Source organism: Herpailurus yagouaroundi, unplaced genomic scaffold (assembly GCF_014898765.1).
Source record: "Herpailurus yagouaroundi ecotype Mexico unplaced genomic scaffold, PumYag 28, whole genome shotgun sequence".
Taxonomy (NCBI): domain Eukaryota; kingdom Metazoa; phylum Chordata; class Mammalia; order Carnivora; family Felidae; genus Herpailurus; species Herpailurus yagouaroundi.
In genome coordinates, this window is record NW_024412376.1 from 58,142,354 (window position 1) to 58,166,968 (window position 24,615).

Here is a 24,615-nt window from a genome sequence, read left to right on the forward strand (position 1 = left end):
CTAGGTATTTTATGCTTCTTGGTGCAATTGTGAATGGGATCAGTTTCCTTATTTGTCTTTCTGTTACTTCATTGTTAGTGTATACGAATGCAACTGATTTCTGTACATTGATTTTGTATCCTGCAACTTTGCTGAATTCATGTATCAGTTCTAGCAGACTTTTGGTGGAGTCTGTCGGATTTTCCATGTATAATATCATGTCATCTGCAAAAAGCGAAAGCTTGACTTCATCTTTGCCAATTTGGATGCCTTTGATTTCCTTTTGTTGTCTGATTGCTGATGCTAGAACTTCCAGCACTATGTTAAACAACAGCGGTGAGAGTGGGCATCCCTGTCGTGTTCCTGATCTCAGGGAAAAAGCTCTCAGTTTTTCCCCGTTGAGGATGATGTTAGCTGTGGGCTTTTCATAAATGGCTTTTATGATCTTTAAGTATGTTCCTTCTATCCCGACTTTCTCAAGGGTTTTTATTAAGAAAGGGTGCTGGATTTTGTCAAAGGCCTTTTCTGCATCGATTGACAGGATCATATGGTTTTTCTCTTTTTTTTTGTTAATGTGATGTATCACGTTGATTGATTTGCGAATGTTGAACCAGCCCTGCATCCCAGGAATGAATCCCACTTGATCATGGTGAACAATTCTTTTTATATGCCGTTGAATTCGATTTGCTAGTATCTTATTGAGAATTTTGGCATCCGTATTTATCAGGGATATTGGCCTGTAGTTCTCTTTTTTTACTGGGTCTCTGTCTGGTTTAGGAATCAAAGTAATACTGGCTTCATAGAATGAGTCTGGAAGTTTTCCTTCCCTTTCTATTTCTTGGAATAGCTTGAGAAGGATAGGTATTATCTCTGCTTTAAACGTCTGGTAGAACTCCCCTGGGAAGCCATCTGGTCCTGGACTCTTATTTGTTGGGAGATTTTTGATAACCGATTCAATTTCTTCGCTGGTGATGGGTCTGTTCAAGCTTTCTATTTCCTCCTGATTGAGTTTTGGAAGAGTGTGGGTGTTCAGGAATTTGTCCATTTCTTCCAGGTTGTCCAATTTGTTGCCATATAATTTTTCATAGTATTCCCTGATAATTGTTTGTATCTCTGAGGGATTGGTTGTAATAATTCCATTTTCATTCATGATTTTATCTATTTGGGTCATCTCCCGTTTCTTTTTGAGAAGCCTGGCTAGAGGTTTGTCAATTTTGTTTATTTTTTCAAAAAACCAACTCTTGGTTTCGTTGATCTGCTCTACAGTTTTTTTAGATTCTATATTGTTTATTTCTGCTCTGATCTTTATTATTTCTCTTCTTCTGCTGGGTTTAGGCTGCCTTTGCTGTTCTGCTTCTATTTCCTTTAGGTGTGCTGTTAGATTTTGTATTTGGGATTTTCTTGTTTCTTGAGATAGGCCTGGATTGCAATGTATTTTCCTCTCAGGACTGCCTTCGCTGCATCCCAAAGCGTTTGGATTGTTGTATTTTCATTTTCGTTTGTTTCCATATATTTTTTAATTTCTTCTCGAATTGCCTGGTTGACCCACTCATTCGTTGGTAGGGTGTTCTTTAACCTCCATGCTTTTGGAGGTTTTCCAGACTTTTTTCTGTGGTTGATTTCAAGCTTCATAGCATTGTGGTCTGAAAGTATGCATGGTATGATTTCAATTCTTGTAAACTTATGAAGGGCTGTTTTGTGACCCAGTATATGATCTATCTTGGAGAATGTTCCATGTGCACTCGAGAAGAAAGTATATTCTGTTTCTTTGGGATGCAGAGTTCTAAATATATCTGTCAAGTCCATCTGATCCAATGTCTCATTCAGGGCCCTTGTTTCTTTATTGACCGTGTGTCTAGATGATCTATCCATTTCTGTAAGTGGGGTGTTAAAGTCCCCTGCAATTACCACATTCTTATCAATAAGGTTGCTTGTGTTTATGAGTAATTGTTTTATATATTTGGGCGCTCCAGTATTCGGCGCATAGACATTTATAATTGTTAGCTCTTCCTGATGGATAGACCCTGTCACTATTATATAATGTCCTTCTTCATCTCTTGTTACAGCCTTTAATTGAAAGTCTAGTTTGTCTGATATAAGTATGGCTACTCCAGCTTTCTTTTGGCTTCCAGTAGCATGATAAATAGTTCTCCATCCTCTCACTCTCAATCTAAAGGTGTCCTCAGGTCTAAAATGAGTCTCTTGTAGACAGCAAATAGATGGGTCTTGTTTTTTTATCCATTCTGATACCCTATGTCTTTTGGTTGGCGCATTTAATCCATTTACATTCAGTGTTATTATAGAAAGATATGGGTTTAGAGTCATTGTGATGTCTGTATGTTTTATGCTTGTAGTGATGTCTCTGGTACTTTGTCTCACAGGGTCCCCCTTAGGATCTCTTGTAGGGCTGGTTTAGTGGTGACAAATTCCTTCAGTTTTTGTTTGTTTGGGAAGACCTTTATCTCTCCTTCTAATCTAAATGACAGGCTTGCTGGATAAAGGATTCTCGGCTGCATATTTTTTCTGTCTAGCAAACTGAAAATCTCGTGCCAACTCTTTCTGGCCTGCCAAGTTTCAAAAGAGAGATCAGTCACGAGTCTTATAGGTCTCCCTTTATATGTGAGGGCACGTTTACCCCTTGCTGCTTTCAGAATTTTCTCTTTATCCTTGTATTTTGCCAGTTTCACTATGATATGTCGTGCAGAGGATCGATTCAAGTTACGTCTGAAGGGAGTTCTCTGTGCCTCTTGGATTTCAATGCCTTTTTCCTTCCCCACTTCAGGGAAGTTCTCAGCTATTATTTCTTCAAGTACCCCTTCAGCACCTTTCCCTCTCTCTTCCTCCTCTGGTATACCAATGATGCGTATATTATTTCTTTTTAGTGCATCAGTTAGTTCTCTAATTTTCCCCTCATACTCCTGGATTTTTTTATCTCTCTTTTTCTCAGCTTCCTCTTTTTCCATAACTTTATCTTCTAGTTCACCTATTCTCTCCTCTGCCTCTTCAATCCGAGCTGTGGTGGTTTCCATTTTGTTATGCATTTCATTTAAAGCGTTTTTCAGCTCCTCGTGACTGTTCCTTAGTCCCTTGATCTCTGTAGCAAGAGATTCTCTGCTGTCAGCTATACTGTTTTCAAGCCCAGCGATTAATTTTATGACTATTATTCTAAATTCACTTTCTGTTATATTATTTAAATCCTTTTTGATCAGCTCATTAGCTGTTATTTCCTGGAGATTCTTCTGAGGGGAATTCTTGCGCTTGGTCATTTTGGATAGTCCCTGGCGTGGTGAGGACCTGCAGGGCACTTCCCCTGTGCTGTGGTGTATAACTGGAGTTGGTGGGCGGAGCCGCAGTCAGACCTGATGTCTGCCCCCAGCCCACCGCTGGGGCCACAGTCAGACTGGTGTGTGCCTTCTCTTCCCCTCTCCTAGGGGCGGGATTCACTGTGGGGTGGGGTGGCCTGTCTGGGCTACTTGCACACTGCCAGGCTTGTGATGCTGGGGATCTGGCGTCTTAGCTGGGGTGGGTAGGCAAGGTGCACAGGGGCAGGAGGGGCAGGCTTAGCTTGCTTCTCTTAGGTGATCCACTTCAGGAGGGGCCCTGTGGCAGCAGCAGGGAGTCAGATCCGCTGCCGGAGGTTTGGCTCTGCAGAAGCGCAGAGTTGGGTGTTTGCGCGGAGCGAGCAAGTTCCCTGGCAGGAACTGGTTCTCTTTGGGATTTTGGCTGGGGGATGGGCGGGGAAGATGGCGCTGGCGAGCGCCTTTGTTCCCCACCAAACTGAATTCTGTCGTCCGGGAGCTCAGCAGCTTTCCTTCCCTTTGTCCTCCAGCCTTCCCGCTTTCTGAGCAGAGCTGTTAACTTATGACCTCCCAGCCGCTAAGTCGCGCTTGCTGTCGGAACACAGTCTGTCAGGCCCCTCCGCTTTTTGCAAGCCAGACTTGGGGGCTCTGCTTGGCCGGCGAGCCGCCCCTCCACCCCGGCTCCCTCCCGCCAGTCCGTGGAGCGCGCTCCGCCTCGCCGCCCTTCCTACCCTCTTCCGTGGGCCTCTCGTCTGCGCTTGGCTCCGGCGACTCCGTTCTGCTAATCCTCTGGTGGTTTTCTGGGTTATTTAGGCAGGTATCGGTGGAATCTAAGTGATCAGCAGGACGCGCGGTGAGCCCAGTGTCCTCCTAAGCCGCCATCTTCCTCTCCAACAAGCATTTCTTTAAATTGCGGTTCCTGTTTTATGATAAGTTAAATAGGTGCTTTCCAAGTCTGTACTATGTCCTTTTTTTTTTTTTTTTTTTGAGCCTGCAGTCATTTAAATTTGAACCAACCATAGATGTCTTTTAATCTTTCTAACTGACAAAGAGCAACAGAAAGCTCTCCTCTGCACAAATGGCATTTTACTTTTATTTTTAGGGCTAGTGAGTTTAAATTTTCTGCTGAATTTACTCTCAGAATTGCTCTAATGATCTATTATGTGGTTTGTTATAAAATGGGATAGCTAGTTATCTTGAATTAAAGTTTTAATTTTTTAATAGTTTGATTCATATATATCTTTAATCAGCTATGTTACTAAGGTGTTTAGCTTCATTTTTCCATTTAGCATTCTCAATCTTAGAGTGATTATTGAATTAATTACAAGAGAGAGGAAACTAGCAAAGAGCCCAAGCAAGGGTCTATAACAAGAGTAGTTGATACTTTTGAGGAGAAAAGATACTGGCTGCTACTTCTAAGAACAGTTGCTCACATAGATATTACTGATTAGAACTAGTTCTTAGGATTTATTGACCCACTAAAAACATAGTTTATTCTTGTAAGCAAGAAAAGTGTGACTATAATTCTCTATATGAAAGACTTTCTTCGAAAAATGTAAATAAGGGAATATTTGATGCTATTGCTGAGATTTTGTTTCAACTATTAAATATATTTTGAAATATTGTATAGTAAAGAATGTTTAGTGTGACCATAATGATTCACATTTAATCCTGGCTATTGCATATATATTCTAATTATTTGGGTAATTTGAGTAAATATTTTTTCAAGATAAACATTTTTGCAACTTTCAAATATCTTGCAAGATTGTGCAAAATCACTTTTTGTAAAAAAAAAAAAAAAATGACATCAGAATAATTGCTACAGTAAAATCCAAATCTGTTAGTATGGCATTCAAGACCTGCTGTCTGCCTTTCTAATTTTCTTTCATTGCATCATTGCTCTATGTATGGTCATTTCTCAGTCATCTGATCGTGAATTCATTCATTTTGGCTTAATTATGATTCATTCACAACAAGGACCTGGAAAGATTCACCTTTCCCAAAGCCAGAATTGTGTTTAGAGTTGGCTGTTACTGATTTCCTAGACCAAGCTGCCTTGAGCTTCTTTGGTTGAAAGGGAGACAAAAGGGCTTAGAGCATTGCCTGTTCTACCCTTCCCTTACCAGGTTCACTCCAGGCTTTGCTTCTCTTCTTTAGCCTAGGATACCCAATCAAGACTAATGGACATATCATGAGTTGATTGCAGTTTAAGTGCGATTTTACATGGCCTCCTTCCTACTCTCCCCTTGCCTATTTACTCTCACTGAGAGCTGACTACTATTCCTGTGTTATCTAATACTTTTTGACTCTGCTTTTACGCATATTTTTCCCTACTTGAAATGCCTTTCCTTCCTGTTGAAATTTTACAATCCCTTTATCTCCTCAAAGAGAATTAATCATACCAATCTCCTCTTTACAATATATATTTTATTCTTGTATTTTAATTAGTGATTTTTTTAACCATTTTTCCCATTAAAGTATTTGTTAGTGACCATATGGGTTTACCATAGCAACCTTGTATTGTCTGGAGAGTTTAGACAGTTAATGGTGGTGGTGAATAAGAGACTAAGTGAATTACTGCTAAAAAGATCTCTGGTTTTTTTTTTTTCACTATTAACATTATACTTTTCCAAATGTAAGCTCTTCTATGGGCTTCATCTAAACTGAATTAAGATAAACTATATTCAGTGAATTAAGATAAACGAATCTGGCATTTGTTATAGTGACATACTGAGGAATATATATGTGAACATCTATAAATCATAGGGTTACATTTATAAATATTTCTTGTGTCATATAAATATTTCTCTTTATTTCAAAATGAATGTTTTATTATGTTCCAAGTATCATTAAAATATCCATATTTACAAGCACTTGTTAGAAGTAAAGAATCATTGTTTCTTATCAGTAGACTAGTGTCATAGAGTCTGCTTGTATTTGAATGCATTACTGAATAGAGAACTGTCTGCAAAATGTATTGCTATGACCATATTTTAATCTTTCAGAAACAGATGGGTGAGATGAAACTACAACTTGAAAATGTCATCAAGGAAAATGAAAGGTAAATAAATTAATTTAATTCTTTTATTGTTATCCTAGATAATATTTATTGTTGTTATTTAATATTTTATTCATGTAGTATACTGGTTATGAGTGAAGACTCTGGAGCCTGATTTCCTGTTTCACTCCCAGGTCCATTACTTACTACTTTTGTGACTTTGGACAGTTACTTAACCTTTTTGTGCTTTAGTTTTCTTATCTATAAATTGGAGATAACCTATTTCATAGGGCTGACTGTAAAGGAAAATAGAGTATGTAATAAGTACTTTATACATACTAGCAATCATTAACAGTACAGTTTATAATAATCATGTATGTTCCAAAACATACTGATAAAAACCTTCAATCCACCATCTAGTTAAGAGCTAAAAAGGTTAGCAATACTGGTACATCTACCCATGTTTTCTTGCCCTATCCCATTCCTCTCTTTCCCTCTGCCAGAGAGAACACTTCGTTGAATTTTGTGTTTATCATTCCCTTGGTTTTTAAATTTTGTTATAGGTGTCTGTGTCCCTAACGATAGATTATTTAGTTTTCTGGGGTTTTTTTAAGCTGTATTAAAATTGTATCATTTAGTCTTCTGGGACTTTTTTTTCCCCACTCAGTATCATGCACAAACAAGTACGAGAGTTTCAAGGGATAAAATTTCTGGATCATAGATTACGAAATATTCATTTTTACAGTGTAATGCCAATTTCCAAAGTGGCTGTGCCAATTTACATTCCCACCTGTGATATTTATGAGTTCTTATTGATCTATATCTTTTTATCAGCACTTAGTCTTACCAAGTTTCTTAATTTTTGTTATTTTGAGTCTTAGCTTGTTTTTTACTGTGGTTATAATTTAACATTTCCCTGAATACTAATATGGTTAACCATTTTTCATATGTTTATTTACCCATGTAGTGTTGTTTTCTCATGAAATGCTTTTTCATTTCTTTTTCCCATTTTCTATTTATCTTTTCCTTATTAAATTGTCAAAGCACTTTATATAATCTGTATTCTGAATATTTGTTGGTATGCCAATCTGTGTGAATGCAGTAACAATACTGTAAACCATAACCACTAGAAATTTCAGGAAGGGATTCAATCACTTAACATTTGGTACTAGATCACTAGCTTTAGGATCGTATTTAGGAGCTATGATCCTGAAGTCAGGAATTTTTGGTGCTGCCACCATCTCTGTTGCTACTCCTACAGCATCATTTCCATAAAACTGGAGACTTGACATTGGAAAGTGAGGCACGGGGTATTGACTATAAGTGACACTCATGTCTATCCAGTTTTGCGTGCTGTCTTACCAATAGAAAAATGTTCTCAGCTCTCTTCTGTCTTCCATATCCCCCTCAAGTGCTTCTCACTGGTGATACTTTAATCCCACCCACAGCTCCAGCTATAAGGACCTCTGAGAACTGTAGTTTTGGACTTTCAGCCTCTGTGATAGAGACTGGAATATGGAAAGGAATGGGAATGAATGTTGCCACAGTACCATACAACATGCTAGATGATAGGTATTTTCATAGATATATTCCCAGGTTCTGATATGTTTGATAAACAGAATTTTCTATTTTGTTTTTAATTCTAAGGTAATTGAATCTGTCCATCTTTTTTCTAATGGTTGTTCTTTGTGTCTCTAATAGATCCTCTCTTAGCCTATGATCATAAAGATCCCGTATTTTTGGCTAAAAATATTTAAAGTTTTATTCTACCCCAAGTTTCTTAACTGTAACTTAAAAAAAAAATTTTTTTTTTAATGTTTACTTATTTTTGAGAAGGAGACAGAGCATGCATGGGGGGAAGGGCCGAGAGAGAGGGAGACACAGAATCCGAAGCAGGCTCTAGGCCCTGAGCTGTCAGCACAGAGCCCAACACAGGGCTCGAACTCATGAACCATGAGATCAGGACCTGGGCCTAAGTCGGCCACTTAACCAGCAGAGCCACCCAGGCGCCCCATTAACTTTAACTTTTATTTTATTTTTTTTTAATTTTTTTTAACGTTTATTTATTTTTGAGACAGAGGGAGACAGAGCATGAACAGGGGAGGGGCAGAGAGAGGGGGAGACACAGAATCGGAAACAGGCTCCAGGCTCTGAGCTGTCAGCACAGAGCCCGACGCGAGGCTCGAACTCACGGACCGTGAGATCATGACCTGAGCCGAAGTCTGGCGCTTAACCGACCGAGCCACCCAGGCGCCCCATAACTTTAACTTTTAAAGATCATGCACCTGGGCTGAAATCTGATAGATCTTTTGTTGTTAACTTGTGTAACTAGACCAAAAAGTAAAGAAATGAAAATTTTTTAGTTCCAAATTCATTTAAAGCATGGGCTTTTTAAAAGTTAACTTTCTTTTGTTTGCATTTTGCTAGATTATATAGCACTTTTCTTTTAGTTTTGTTAATTTATTTTAAAGCATGTTGCTCTCAAGAATAATCTAGAACTCCCACAGAATTCGTATGTCTTATGACTATTTTGTCACCTTCTACCTTACATTTTAAAAAATACGTTTTCACTATTTCTCCTCTCTTCTAATTTCTGAAAGCGTCATATGTTTAAGCCAGCAATGTTTGCCAAAGTGTAACATAAATCTTTTAATTGGGTTTTCAGTTTTCCTCATTTGTGTTTTTTCCCATAGAAAAGTTTTTCTAATTTTAACTTTTTATGGTTTACTATTCTTTCTCAAAAAAGTTATTAAATAAGCGATGCTATTTAATCCTTTATTCCTAATAAAGGACATTGCTAAGATTTTTGAATCACCAATGTATGTAGATTAATCTTGTATTTTAATGTACTTGGGATAGACAAGGTGTATTATATGGTTGAGATCATCCTTTTTCCTATATTTGACTCAACATATTTAACTTCCTTTCATGTCCAGGTCTTTTTAAGCTAGTCTTTTAAAAATCTGCCTTCACCTATTTAACAGTAACGTGGTTGTGTCTCATGAATGTATTTATTCCTAGTACAATAGGAAAGTGGGAAAAATAGATTCTGAGCTTATTAAAAAGGCACTTTTAGTAATTTGAAAATGCTATCAAGTTTTAAAGTGAATTTTACTTACGTTTTTAGGGCAACATCTTACTTTCAATTATGTATTGCAATTAAGGGCTGCAAAATCAAGAGAGTTTATCACTTTTAAGGAAAATATTTAAATATTCATACATGGTCAGTTCTGAATAATAGAAGCTGGCAATGACATGGATTGTATAATAGTATGCAATTCTATGTTATTGAGTTTTGGAAACATTTTAATATTTACATTTTTATGTGGATGTATGTTTTCTGGGAATTGACTACAAATAGGAAATAATGAAGTCATTTAAAATCAGGCTAAGAGAGAGGTGAAAAAATATTTTATTTTCCTCCCTTCCATTTTTAAGTCTTCCTTGAAATTTAGTTCATGTTGAGAATATAGTGTTGTTTGTTTTATCCTCCTTTTTTCTCTAATTCCATCTTTTCTCCTCAAAACTTAACAGAGGAAGAAAATTTGGTAAGATAATTAAATGGAGAGATATGTACAGCATTTTAAAAAATTACGTTTTTTAAATACTAATTTTTCTAAATACTAAATACTAATTTTTAAATTTCTAAGTTTCTAAATACTAATTTTTATTATTTGTTATTATTCAGGGCATGGAAGACATCATTTGTTACCTACATAAGAGCCGGTTTTTCTTCTTTCATTCATTTAACTCTGATTTTCTTCCACTGTCATTTTGCTCAGGGGAAATTAACTGCTTCCATAATTTTAAGTGATAAGTCTTTTATTTAAGTATTTTATTTTTAAAGTGATAAGTCTTTTATTAAACTTTTATTCAAACTAGTTTGATTTTCTTTTTGCCAGAGATTGGTCTGGGAATGAATATGTAACCCTACTTTTAACCAGTGAAGTATAAGGGAAAGTCTGTTGTAGAGCTTCTGGGAAAGAATTTTCTCCCTGATAAAAAGAGAGGCAGGCAAGAAGAAAGCTTTACCTCCCTCCTGCTGCATGTTATTTTTAAAAGTGATATGTGAAGCTGGCTGGTATCGCCATTTTTGTAACCATGGGGGTAGATGTGAAGATTGGAAGAAGGGAAAAATGAGAAAACCTTTGATCCTTATTATATTATTGAACTGCTGAAACAAATCTGGAACCACTTACCCTTCCAATTTGATATTAGATAAGGAAATAAAACATTCATTCATTCATTCATTCATTCATTCATTCACTTACAAGTATTTATTGAGTACTTAGTAAGTACCAGGTACTAATCAGGTCAGTACATCAAGTGAATACATCAGTGATAAAACAGACAAAAACACTAACTGATATAGAGACTTAATTGCATTTGTCAGGGATTCACAAACTACATCAGCCTATGGACCAGATTTAGCCTGCTGCCTCTATTTGTAAATAAAAGTTTATTGGCTCACAGCCACACTCATTCATTGTGTCTGTGGCAACTTTTGCTCTGTGCTGGTGGAGGTGAATTGTTGCAACAGAGAGTGAATGGCACACAGAGTCTAAAACATTTACTGTCTGGCCCTTTACAGAAAAAGTTGACTATTCTTTGGTACATGTAGTGATATTTCACTGCAAACTTTCTGTTATCTGGTCTTTAATGCAACAGTCTTTTTTGAAATTTAAAATGGTCTTTGCGTTTTTATTTAGGTGTAAATGTAGCTTTAGAACTTAAAACTTCAACAGGAAGAAATACAAAGTTATTATTTAATAAATTAAAACCAATGATATTGAGCATATTATTTATTTTACTGTTTTTATTTTCTGGTAGTCTGATTTTTATCATTTTTAAGATTATAATTATCAATATGTGATATAGAAGATTTCAATAGCATTATAAAATGGAATTGTTTTTTATGCTTATTTTCATCGATTTGTTCTCATAATTTGACTACTGATAGTTGACTAATAATACATCAGAGGTATGGTTTTAAATTTGATTTCAACTTCCCTAATCATCTCATTCATGAATGTTGACAGTATCCTATGAGCACATGTTAAATGTTTTTTTGAAACTTGAGAAATTTATGTGTTTATAAAAGCAATAATGAAGCCATTATTTTTTACTAGTAGTCCAAAAAAATGGTATTCTCAACCCTAAAACTTGGTTCATTTTTCTAATAGCAGAAGATGAATATATTTGATCTATTTTTGAACGAGAGAAAGAAAAATCTCTGGGATTACATGGTAAATACTGGTGCTCTTGTGCTACTTGAGGCACTGTAAGGAAGACCATCCCCAGAAGTTTGCCAAATCCTAAGCCTAATAAAGTTTTAAATTTAGGTTTTGAATCTCATAAAGTCAGAGCTATGTCTCTTTTTTCTCTATATCTGTTTTTATAACTGAGTTTGTTTTTGTATACTTATGTGTACATACATACACTCTTACCACAGTTTCCTTTGAGTACTAATCTCTAGTCATGCCAGCCTTCGTACTTGGCTTCCTTAAACCTGGCAAACCAGTTTCTAACAGTACACCTTACCCGTTTCTTCTGCCTAGAATGCTCTTCTTCAGATCTGCATGGCACTGTCTCCTTCCCTTTGTTCAGGTTTTTTTAATCAGGAAAACATTCCCTGACCACATTATCTAGCTGTTTCTATGCTCTTCCCTTTTCTTTTTTCTCTAATATAATTTTATTTTATTTTTGGCACCTATTACTACTTGAAATTATTTATTCGCTTCCTTATTTTTTGTCTTATCTAGTAAAATGTATCCTTCACAAGAGCAAGACCCTTGTTTTTTCTATTTACTACTGTATACATAATACTGTTGAACAGTGCTTTAGCATCTTTTATGCATAAACTATAAAATGCATTCTTTATAATTCTCAGTTTGTTTCTTTGAAGAGTAAAAACTTAGAGATCCCTTTGATCTTTTGATCTTCTGTGATTTTATAATTTTCCTGAGTTTTTGTAGTTATTTTACTTACCTTAATTCACTAGCAGTTCTTTAATGACTCATCTTCATTGAGCCTTTTATTTTCAGTCCAGGTTTCATGGGGGGGAAAAAACAACTCTTTTATATGTTAAGTGTATCACTTTGGGTCATATTTAATTAAATTGCGCAGTCATAGTAAGTAATGGCAGCTATGATATAGATTGGCTGTTCCAACCTCTTTTAAGTGTGTATTCCTGTAGTGCAAGAGGCTGGAAAACTGAAATCTAGTTCAGGATATGAATTAGGTTCTGCTAACAATAAGTACTTGTAAGAGATCTAAATTAGGAGATAAGTAGGAAGAGAAGCAGTATCTGAGGTCTGTTTTTGTGGTTGAGAATCTAACAAGTGTCGAGTAGCTCTAGAGCCGATAATTCTGGGCAGCTACTTCTGTTGAAGCTAAAGCATGGTGTTCTGCAGGTTATCCTAACTGGCAGTAATCCTAATCCCAGGATCTCATCTAAGAATGTGTGATCTTGGAACCAGCAGTAAGTATAGTTGCTTCCTGATTGTCCAGCTTCCTAACTGTGGCATATTTACCTGTTCCCTCAGCAAATCAGTTTTGCAACTAGCTAAACCAGTAAGATTGGCTTTTTCTAGAAATTGCACTAGAAAGTAGAGATCAACTAATAAGTGGTGGCAGCAGAAAAAGTGAATGCTACTAGTTATTAATAATAAGGATAATATTGTTTACCTCCACAAAGCTTTGTATGATTTCTCTTCTTACTATCAAGCTGTCCAAAATAATGGAACTTTCTTCTTTTTATTGCCCTCAGGCTCTTACATTTTGACTTAATTATTATATATTTGAATAAATACAATGAGAACCAGAACTCTTACTATCTTCTATGTAATACCCCTTCAAATGTTTGTTGAACATAATTATTAGTGTCTAACTTTCAAAAAACATAAAAAAGGAATGCTTTGAAAAAGATTAATTCCTTAAATCTGTGGTAATTAAATAGTTTATTTTCTCAGTTATATTTCTAATATCTTTGGAGAATTAGATAAAATTCATTTAATAAGCATTTACAAATGTATTATTACAATTATCTTTCAAAGAAAATAAGGACAAAAATAAGTCTGTAGGATAAAAATAAGCATAAGGCTATAGAGGAAAGAACAAATAATAAGTTTGAGGATGTGGTTATATGTTTGTATGCACTCATTTCAACCGACAAGAATATACTCTTGTTTTCAAAGGCCTATGAAACTTTTGTAAACATAGACATGGACTGCAAACCCTACTCATCGTGTACACAGATACAAATTTAAAGAGTCATAAATCACACCTAAAGTTTGAAATAACAAAAAACAGGCACAAATAATTTTTAACTACGTTTTCAGCTAACTCCTGAGATGAAAAGAATTAAAAAAATTAAAAACTTCTTAAAATGAACAACATATCAAACTAGTGAAATGCAGCCAAACTAGTACTCAGAACATTTGTAATTAATTGAAAAATAAAATTGAAAATAAATGAACTAGAGATTTTTGTTTACAATGATGGCAGACTAGGTAAATCAGACTCCTTCTGACAAAAACTAGAAATTCTAGACAAAAACTAGGAAATTGGGACAGATATTTGACAACAGTCAGATCTGTTTAAATGAACTCATTAGAGAATTCTAGGGAAGGACCAGGAAAATAATGAAATCCAGGGATATGAGCCTGCATTTGGAGCTGCCTTCATAGGTATATCTCATTATCCTGGAGTAGGCAAAGGTTGAAAAATGGGGCTTGAAACAAATTAACAGAGCTAGAGAGATTCAAATGGAAAGTCAGAGCCCATCAGATTAGAGGCTCAGTGGCTCAGTAAGCTTTCAGGCATTGGGTTGGGGTACCCTATGAGTAAGAGTGACCCCAAAAATCTAGTAGTCCTAAAAAGATCTAAAACATAGCTTGGAATTACCTGAATCTCTGTTCAGAGATCGATAATGCCGCTAGCCACATGTAGAAGAAAAAAAAAAAAAAGGAAGACCATTTTATAGGAAGATAACATTATTGCTAGGCCTCAAAATATCTCCCCATGTAATATCTGGCTCATATCTTAAAGAGCATAGTTTTAAACAATGATAAATAATAGACAATATAAAAAAATCCACAGGATTGGCCTTTAAAATAACTATGCTTAATATGTTCAGTGAAAACAGACAAAATTTTGAGAATGTTGATAAGGGGATAGGGAACTCTAAAAAAGGAACCAAACAAATTCAGAACTGAAAACATATGGTAATGAAGTAAGACATAACTGAAGAGGGAATTAATGGAATACAGTCCAAGTCTGAAGGAAATAGAGTGAAGATCACAGAGACGAGGAGATAGAAAAATACAGGAAATAATGTAAGAGACATAAGGGAAATAGTGAAAACTAAAATTCATATAACTTAAGCCTGAGAAAGAGAGGACAGAGAGACCTCAATCTGCAGGGTAAGGAAACAGCACGTATCATAAGCTGGATAATACAAAAACAAGCAAACAATCTATATCTAGATACATGGCTATAACATTAAATACAAATTTAAAGACCATTTTTAAAAATGTTCAAAGCAGAAAAATTGTCTTCAAAGAAATAGCAATAAGACATAAACTGACTACTCAACAAATGATGGAAATCAGGAGACAGTGCAATATCTTCAAAGTGCTGAAAGAAGGACTCTTAGTTTAGAATTATGTATCTAGTGAAATGTTTTTCTAGAAGTCAAATTAGTACATTTTCAGATGAAAAGAAATTGAAAAAATTACCAGTAGCAAAATTAAAATCCTAAAAGGATATTCTACAAAAAGAGGGGAAAGGGTAACTAAGGGAGAAAGTGTAATGAATATCACATTAACTATTCTGAAACAATGTTTCTAAAGTATTTGTAGGGAATTAAAATACAAAGCAGCAATATCATAAATTTGGGAAAAGGGTAAATACAGTTAAGGTATTCTCAGGTTTCAGCATTGCCCAAAAGCAATAGAATACTTATTTATTTTAGAGTTTTGTTAATTCTCTGTGTGTGTTTTAATCTCTAGGGTAGACCGTGAAAGTAAAGGATCATATAACTGCCAAGTTAATAAAGTAGAAAAATAGAATAATAAAAAGTAACCAATATAGAACAACAGGAACTCTTAGTCATTGCTGGTGGGAAAGCAAAATGTACAGTCACCTAGGAAGACCATTTGGTGGTTTCTTAAAATATGAAACATCATCTTACTATAACAATTCAGCAGTCATACTCCTTGGTATTTACCTAAAGGAATTGGAAACTTATGTCTACACAAAAACCTGCACATGAATGTTTATACTGCCTTTATTCACAATCGCCAAAACTTGGAAACAACCAAGATGTCCTTCAATAGGTGAATGGATAAATAAACTGTAGTACATCCAGCCTATGGAATATTACTCAGCAATATTAAGAAATGAACTATGAAGCTATGAGAGGATATGGAGGAACCCTAAACATATTACTAAGTGAAAGCAGTCAGTCTGAAAAGGCTACATATTGTATCATTCCAACTACATGACGTTCTAGAAAAGGCAAAACTATGGAGATGATAAAATGATCAGTGGTTGCCAGGAGCTGCGGGGAGGGAAGTGAAGGAAGAGAGGGATGAAAAGGCAGAGCACATAGGATTTTTAGGGCAGTGAAACCGTTCTGTAAGCTGCTATAGTGATGGATACACGTCATTATAGAATGTTTTATAATACTAAGAGTGAACCATAATGTAAACTATAGACTTTGGGTAATGGTGTCAGTGTAGGTTTACCAGTTGCAAAAATGTACCACTCTGGTGGGGAATGTTGATAGTGGGGGAGGTCATGGCAAGGGGGTCAAGGGATATATTAGGGAATCTCTGTACTTTCTGCTCACTTTTGCTATGAACCTAAAACTGCTAAACAATTAAGTCTTTTATAAATAGAGTCATCTAAAATAAACACATTTTTTAAAATAAAAGAAAGCATTAAAGGAGAGAAAATCAAAATAGGGCACATTGGAAGCAAATACTAAGATAGTAGATTTAAGCCCCCAAATAGTAGTAATTATATTAAATTTCAACATATTGGGGCATCTGGGTGGCTCAGTCTGTTAAGCATCTGACTCTTGATTTCGGCTCAGTTCATAATCTCACAGTTTGCAAGATCGAGCCCCACGTCAGCCTTTGTGGTAAGTGTGGAGGCTGCTTGGGATTCTCTCACTCCCTCTCTCTGTCTCTGCCCCTCCCTTGCTCATGCTCACTCTCTCTTTCTCTCTCAAATAAGTAAACCTAAAAGCCAAAAAAAAAAAAACCCAAAAAACAAAAAAAAACCTGGGCAGACAACATTAACAGATATTTCCTCAAAAAAGACATACAGATGCCCAACATCTGAAGAGGCTCAACATCACCCATCATCAGGGAAATACAAATCAAAACTACAATGAGATATCACCTTATACCTGTCAGAATGGCTAAAATCAAAAATACAAGAAACAGGTGCTGGCAGTGATGTGGAATCCTTGTGCACTGTTGGTGGGAGCACAAGCTGGTGCGGCAACTGTGGAAAACCGTATGGAAGTTCCTCAAAAAAGTAAAAATAGAACTACCCTACCATCCAATAATAATAATACTGGGTATTTACCCATAGAATACAAAAACGCTAATTCTAAAAGATAATATGCGGCATCCTGTGTTTATTGTAGCATTTTTTACTGTAGCCACATTATAGAAGCAGCCTAAGTGTCCATTCATAGATGAATGGATAAAAACGATGTTGTAGATAAAGACAACGTAATATTATTGAGCCATAAAAAAAGAATGAAATCTTGCCATTTGCAGTGACATGGATGGAGCTAGAGTTGCTAAGTGAAATGAGTCAGAGAAAGACAAATACTGTATGATTTCACTCATGGAATTTAAGAAACAAAACAAATGAACAGTGGGGAGAAAAAGAGATAAACCAAGAAACAGACCCTTAACTATAGAGAACAAACTGGTGGTTACCAGAGGGGAGATGGGTGGGGGGATAGGTGAAATAGATGATGGGGATTAAGGAGTGCACTTGTGATGAGAACTGAGTAATGTATGCAGTTGTTCAATTCCTGTATTGTACACCTGAAACTAATATAACACTGTTAACTATACTAGAACTAGAGTTAAAAATTGAATAAAAGTGAAAAACATAAAATACTAGAAATATTTTAAAATATGAACCTTTGTGTTATTGATAATTCTAAATACTTTTAAAATTTTTAACTAGGAAATAATTAGCAAATTCTGTACTTTCCTTAGGGAGTAATTTCTTGTTGTTCCTAAATTATCCAAACTGTATTTGATGAACTTTGTTTTCAGTAAATATATTCTAAATATTAAATTGAAGTTTTCTAGTTTCAATGGAGATTTTTTAATATCAGTAGATAATTGTCTTTATTTTAAATAGGTGGATGCAGTTTCTTTGGGAAACTTGCCATGAGATATGTTTATTATAAATGACATTTCTGCTTATAATTGTATGAGTTAAGGGTTTTCAGTTTCTCCGATATTACAGTTTTTTTTTTCTTCCTCTTAGGTTTTAAAATAAAACACTTAATCTGTCTTTTTAGATGTACCTTTCTATAACTTTTTTTTGGTAGCTGTTTAAAACATAATACATATGTGTAATTTACTTTAATGTTAACATTAAAATTGAATTTAAGGCTTTCAGAGTTATGCTCTAGCTGAATACTGTGCCTCTACTAATAGTCTTAATTTCATAACCAGCAACAATTTTATTCTGTTTATTAACTGGATCTAGTAAGTCAACTGAGATTTATGAAATGCAATGGAAAAAATAAATAATTCTACAGAATTTTATATCACATTTCCTTTTAATTGACTAGATGAAACCATTGTTGTATTTACATTTCTGAATGGCTTTTTCATCTATTAATAGGGTGTAATATCTGAATTTTACCTGTTTGAAAAATTTAATCTTTCTAGGACAAACTGAATTATGCTTGAATTAATTATGACAATTTAGTGCGTTTGAAATTGTTATATTTTTACACTTGTAGTGCAGTATTTAATGGTGATTAAAACTTCTAATTTTTGAGGGCTACTTAAAAATGACTTTTGTGTGAAGAACTTTCATTTTAAAGAATGATTTCTGACCAAAATGTTTTTTTAGTTGATTCTGAAAGTGATTACTGCTAGTAAAATGAATTTATATTACTATTGTGTTAACTTTTCTGAAGGTTGCACAGTGAATTAAAAGATGCTGTTGAAAAGCAACTGGAGACCCTTCCCTTTGGCACAGATATGGGAAATGATATATATGCAGATGATGAAACAGTCAGGAATCTTCAAGAACAATTACAACTAGCCAATCAAGTGAGTGACATATATTTTTAAAATTTTATTCTGAATTAACAGAATTTTTTAAATCTCTGTTAATCATTATTTATGAATGATAATAGTGGAACAGCAAAATTAATACATACTGATTTTCTACAAGATACATTTAACAGCTAACAAAACGTATAATATATACCCTCCCTAATTGTTATAAATATAGTTACAAAATGTATGTTTTAATTGAATCATAAAGCTTTTGATGTGATTTTTATGTCTTATTAAAATATTTTAATTCCCAAGAAAATTTTTAAAATTATTCACTCACCTAAATTTACATTTTTCATTTTTCTGTGTTTAATTTTCATACTGTGTTCTCTTCAGTTATCTAAGATCATAGAATTATATTTTTTCAAAATTATACTTCTCCAAGTTACTTTCTCTCCTTTTGTCCTCCCTCATAGTAATTGAAATATTTGTTTTATATATATATATACACACACACACACGTATGTATTTGTTATATATATATATATATGTATATATATGTATTTGGTATACGTATATATATGTATTTGGTATACGTATATATATGTATTTGGTATACATATATATATATATATATATATAATACATACATATATCCTGTTTTCTACAGTGAACATTTTTGTGATTATACATAAAGGAGTTTAATTTTAATTTATAATTTTCTATTCTAGGCATCTCATAACTTGTATGGATTTGAATCTCATTCTACTTTCTACTTACGTGCCTCAGTTTCCTCATTTATAAATGGAGATTACAAATTCTTTATTGTGATTTTGATTATATAGTTGTCCATGAAAAATCACTTTTTTTATATCCTAGAAATTTGGTTTTAAAATTTTTATACTTGTGAAATTGAGAATTTAATCAGGCAGACTATATGTACCTTGATAAAGGAGCATGTATTTAACTCTGATTTTATTTTTTTAATGTGTAAAGGGAAGGAATTTGAAAAAGCGTGCTCTTTAAAATTTTTTTTTTTTCAACGTTTATTTATTTTTGGGACAGAGAGAGACAGAGCATGAACGGGGGAGGGGCAGAGAGAGAGGGAGACACAGAATCGGAAACAGGCTCCAGGCTCTGAGCCATCAGCCCAGAGCCCGATGCGGGGCTCGAACTCACGGACCGCGAGATCGGGACCTGGCTGAAGTCGGATGCTTAACCGACTGCGCCACCCAGGCACCCCACGTGCTCTTTACTCTGTTCAAACTAGTATTATCAGGATTTCTAAATATTTATATAGAAATGAATGAAAATTAATTGAAGCTTATGAATGCTTTCTAACCAGGTAGCAAAAGCTGATGCACAATGTACAATTCTCAGTAGTCCTTAATAGATTGTGGTAGCCCATACGTAAAACAACCCTCTGTTAACATACCTTAAGTATATACAATGATTATTTGTCAATCATACTTCAGTAAAACTGAAAAACAAGAACTAGAAATTGGAGAGGGAGAAGTTAAGATGGCAGAGAAGTAAGGGGACTGGGATTTTCCTTGTCCCTCAAACATAGCTCTATTTCGGTCAGATCACTTGAACATCCAGGAAATAGATATGCAGAGTGGCAGAAGTATCTCCACAGTTGTAGGGAGACAGCTTGGCAGATTCCAAGTACATGTATGTGAATTGGGGGAGATAAAACGGCATAGGCACAGAGGGGAGGGAACCCCTTCTGTGGAGAGAAAAAAGGGAGAGAAAGAGAGGGGCTGTGAAATTCCAATGTCAAATTAGCACAAAAGGAAAACTTCTCTGGACCACAGACTGGGGAACAAAAAATATGGAGAGTACCAGGTTCTATTTCGCAAAAAAGCCTTAGAAGCTGAAACAAGGAGATTTCAAAAGTGTGTGGCTTTCTGTGGAACCAAGCTGGAAGCCTTGGCTCATGCTTCTGGGGAGGAGGAAGCCAGCTCCAAAGCACATAGCATGGTGTAGAATCTCAGAGGAGTACTGGGAGAGAACAGTCCCCTTCTTGGAGTACTTTGTGAATACGGTATATTGCCTCCCCAAGGAAAAGAGACCCTGCAGGTGCCAGCCAAAGGCCTTTTAAATCAGCAGGGTCGGGTGGCTCTACTCCAGAACGGGGGAAAGGAGTCCCACTGAGCTGGGTCCTTTGAGACTTTGGGTTATGAATCCCAGCTGAGCACTTAGAAGGTGCAGGAACTGTGGGTCAGGGCAAGCTGACTCCCCTAACTATTCTGTGAGGACTGCCTGAACAGTGTGGGTTGAGATACCCAGTCCAGGGAAGAGAGATTGGGGGGTTGACATTTTTCTCCCCAACACCAACACCAACACAGTGGGACTTAAGAGAGCACCTCAGTGGCCCCTAGTGGAGGCGAGACCAGCTTACACCAAACTCTGCCCATATGGCAACTGCTTACTTAATGGAGGAAGACTGACTGATACAACACAGCTGGCCTCTCCTCCAGACCAGCACAGCCACTGGTCCCCGGCACCAACACACAAGTGTTTCTTTTTGTTTGTTTTTCCGTTTGTTTTCCTTATTCTTTTCTTTTTCTTTCTCTTCCCTCTTTTATGTTTCTTTTGGAATCAGGCTCAAAGTTACTGATTTGTTTTTGGTCAATTCTTATATACATATATATATGTGTGTGTGTGTATAAATAATAATATATTATATATATATAATATATTATTAGTCATTTTTATTCTGTTCTTTTTCCACCTTCTCTCTTCTTCTTTATTTTCCTCTCTCTCTCCCTGAATTTAGCCTTATAGTTTTTTGATTCTCTATTTGGATTTCTTTTCTCCCTTTTCATTTTTCTCTTTTTATGGGATAAGACTTCCACCCTCTTTCCTTTTTTGGGGGGTGAGTTGGTTACTTCATCAAAAACATTAAAGCACATCTGGTTGAAGGCCCACACATTCCGCCACTACAAGCAAAGAGGAGCTCTGCACAGTACTGATCACTAGGATGAGCAGCCAAAATGTACAACAGAGTGCACACCACATATACCAAAAATACCTGGAGTGCCAGGCCTGGATAGGGTATGACCCCTTTTTAATATAGTAGTACACTCAGGTGCAGGACACAGAAGAAGCTTTTAAAACACAAAACACAGAAACTTAGCCAAAATGACAAAACGGAGGAATTCTCCCCAAAAGAGAATTCAAGATTTCTTCAAGAAGAAAGCAAGGCCAGAGAATTGTTCAAAACAGATATAAGTAATATATCTGAACAAGAATTTAGAATAACAGTCATAAGACTAACAACTGGGCTTGAAAAAAGCATAGAAGACACCAGAGAAACTCTTGTTGCAGAGATCAAAGACCTAAGAACTAGTCATGATGAATTAAAAAATGCTATAACTGAGATGCAAAATAAACTAGAAACAATGACAGCGAGAATGGAAGAAGCAGAGGAGAGACAAAGTGAAATAGAAGATAAAATTTTGGAAAATAAGCTGAAAAGAAAAAGGCAGGGGGGAGGAAATTACTAGATCACGAGGGGAGAATTGGAGACCTAAGTGATTCCATGAAATGAAACGAGTGTCCATATCATAGGAGTTCCAGAAGAAGAAGAGTGAGAGAAAGGGGCAGGTTTATTTTAACAAATTATAGCTGAAAACTATCCTAATCTGGGGAAAGAAACAGGCATCCAAGTCCAACAGGCACAGAGAACTCCCTTCAGAATCAACAAGAACAGGTCAACACCATGACATATCCTAGTGACTCTGGCAATATACAAAGATAAAGAGAGAATTCTGAAAACAGCTAAGGACAAACGATCCTTAGCCTACAAGGGTTGACACATAAGGGTAGTAGCAGACTTGTCCACTGAACCTTGGAAGGCCAGAAGGGAGTGGCAGGAAATATTCAACATGCTGGATAGGAAAATTATGCAGCCAAGAATCCTTTATCCAGCAAATCTGTCATTCAGAATAGAAGGGGAGAAAAAAAAGAGTTCTCCAGACAAAAAGAAAACTAGAGGAGTTTGTGATGACTAGACCAGGCCTACAAGAGATCCTAAGGGGTACTGTGTGTGTGGAAAGCAGCAAAGACTACAGAAGGACCAGGGATATCACCACGAACATCAAATCTACAGAAAACACAATGGCACTAAATTCATATCTTTCAACAATCACTCTGAATGTAAATGGACTAAATGCCCCAATCAAAAGACATAGGGTTTCAAGATGGATAAAAAACAAGAGCCATCAATATGCTGCCTACAAGAGACTCCTTGAAAGTGAGGGGATGGAGAACCATCTATCATGCTAATGGACGTTGAAAGAAAGCCAGAGTAGCCATACTCTCATCAGACAAACTAGATTTGAAAAGAAAGACTGTAACAAATCAAAAAAGGCATTATATCATAATTAAAGGTTCTCTGCACCAAGAAGTTTTAATAATTGTAAATATGCCCCCAGTGTGGAAGCACCCACTTATATAAATCTATTAATCACAAACAGAAGCAAATTTACTGATAAACACCGTAATTGTAAGAGACTTTTATACACCACTTACAACAATAGACAGATTATCTAGGCAGAAAATCAGTACAGAAACAATGTCTCTGAATGACACATTGGACCAGGTGGACTTAACAGATATATTCAGAATTTTTCATAATAAAGCAGAATACACATTCTTCTCGAGTGTGTAGAATGGAACATTCTCCAAAATAGATCATATATTGGGTCACAAAACAGCCTCAAAAGGTACAAACAGATTGAGATCATACCGTGCATATTTTCAGATCACAACACTATGAAACTTGAAAGCCCCCAAATACATGGAGGTTAAAGAACATGCTACTTAAGAATGAATAGGTTAAACAAAATTTAAAAAGAAACTTAAAAATACGTGAAAGCAAGTGAAAATGAGAACACAACAGTCTAAACCCTTTGGGATGCAGCAAAGGCAGTCCTAAGAGGAAAATACATTGTAATTCAGGCCTATCTCAGGAAGTCAGAAAGGTCCCAAATACACAACCTAACCTTACACCTAGAAAAGCTGAAGCAAATAAAGCCCAAAGCCAGCAGAAGGGCAATAATAAACATTAGAGCAGAAATAAATAGAATCCAAAAGAAAACAGTAAAACAGATTAATGAAAGTAAGAACTGACTTTTTGAAAGAATAAAAAAAATTGATAACCCCCTAGCCAGACTTCAAAAAGAAAAGAGAGGGGATCCAAATAGATACAATCACAAATAAAAGAGGAGAGAGTAAAACCAACACCACAGAAGTACAAGTGTAAGATGATGCTATGAAAAACTATATATGCCAATAAACTGGACAATCTGGAAGAAGTGGACAAATTCATAGACACTCATATACTACCAAAACTCAAATGGGAAGAAATAGAGAACTTGAACAGACCAGTGAAGAAGTGAATGGGTTATCAAGAATCTCCCAACAAAAGAGTCCTGGGCCAGATGGCTTCCTAGGGGAATTCTACCAGACATTCTACTCAAGCTGTTCCAAAAAATACAAATGTAAAGAAAGTTTGCAGACTCATTCTATGAAGTCAGCATTACCTTACCTTGATTCCAAAACCAAAATCCCCACTAAAAAGGAGAATGACAGGCCAATATCCCTGATGAACCTGGATGCAGAAATTCTCAACAAGATGGTAGCAAATCGAACTCAATAGTACATTAAAAGAATTATTCACCATGAACAAGTGGGATTCATTCCTAGGCTGCAGGGTTGGTTCAATATTTGCAAATCAATCAATGTGATACACCACATTAATAGAAGAAAGGATAAGAACTATATGATCCTGTCTACAGATGCAGAAAAGGCATTCAACAAAACATGGCATCCTTTCTTGATAAAACCCTCACAAAACTCGGGATAGAAGGAACATATCTTAACATCATAAAAGCCATATAGGAAAGACCACAGCTAATATCATCCTCAATGGAGAAAAACCAAGCTCTTTCCCCCTGAGATCAGAAATAACAGGGATGTTCACTCTCACCAATGTTGTTCAGTGTAGTGTTGGAAGTCCTAGCCTCAGCAATCAGAGAACAAAGCCAAATAAAGG

General features: G+C 35.7%; 1 protein-coding gene across 3 annotated transcripts in view; it reads left to right on the top strand.

The window, feature by feature from the left end:
- Nucleotides 1-24,615, top strand: part of SCLT1 (sodium channel and clathrin linker 1) — a 231,976-nt gene that overhangs the window by 38,025 nt on the left and 169,336 nt on the right. For all 3 annotated transcript variants that reach the window (XR_005789878.1, XM_040474102.1, XM_040474107.1), the window contains exons 5-6: nucleotides 6,284-6,339; nucleotides 18,467-18,602. Coding sequence is in view for 2 of the 3 variants with exons in the window: in XM_040474102.1 (XP_040330036.1) it covers nucleotides 6,284-6,339; nucleotides 18,467-18,602 (192 nt within the window). In the remaining variant the exon portion in view is untranslated. The remainder of the gene's footprint in view (nucleotides 1-6,283; nucleotides 6,340-18,466; nucleotides 18,603-24,615) is intronic.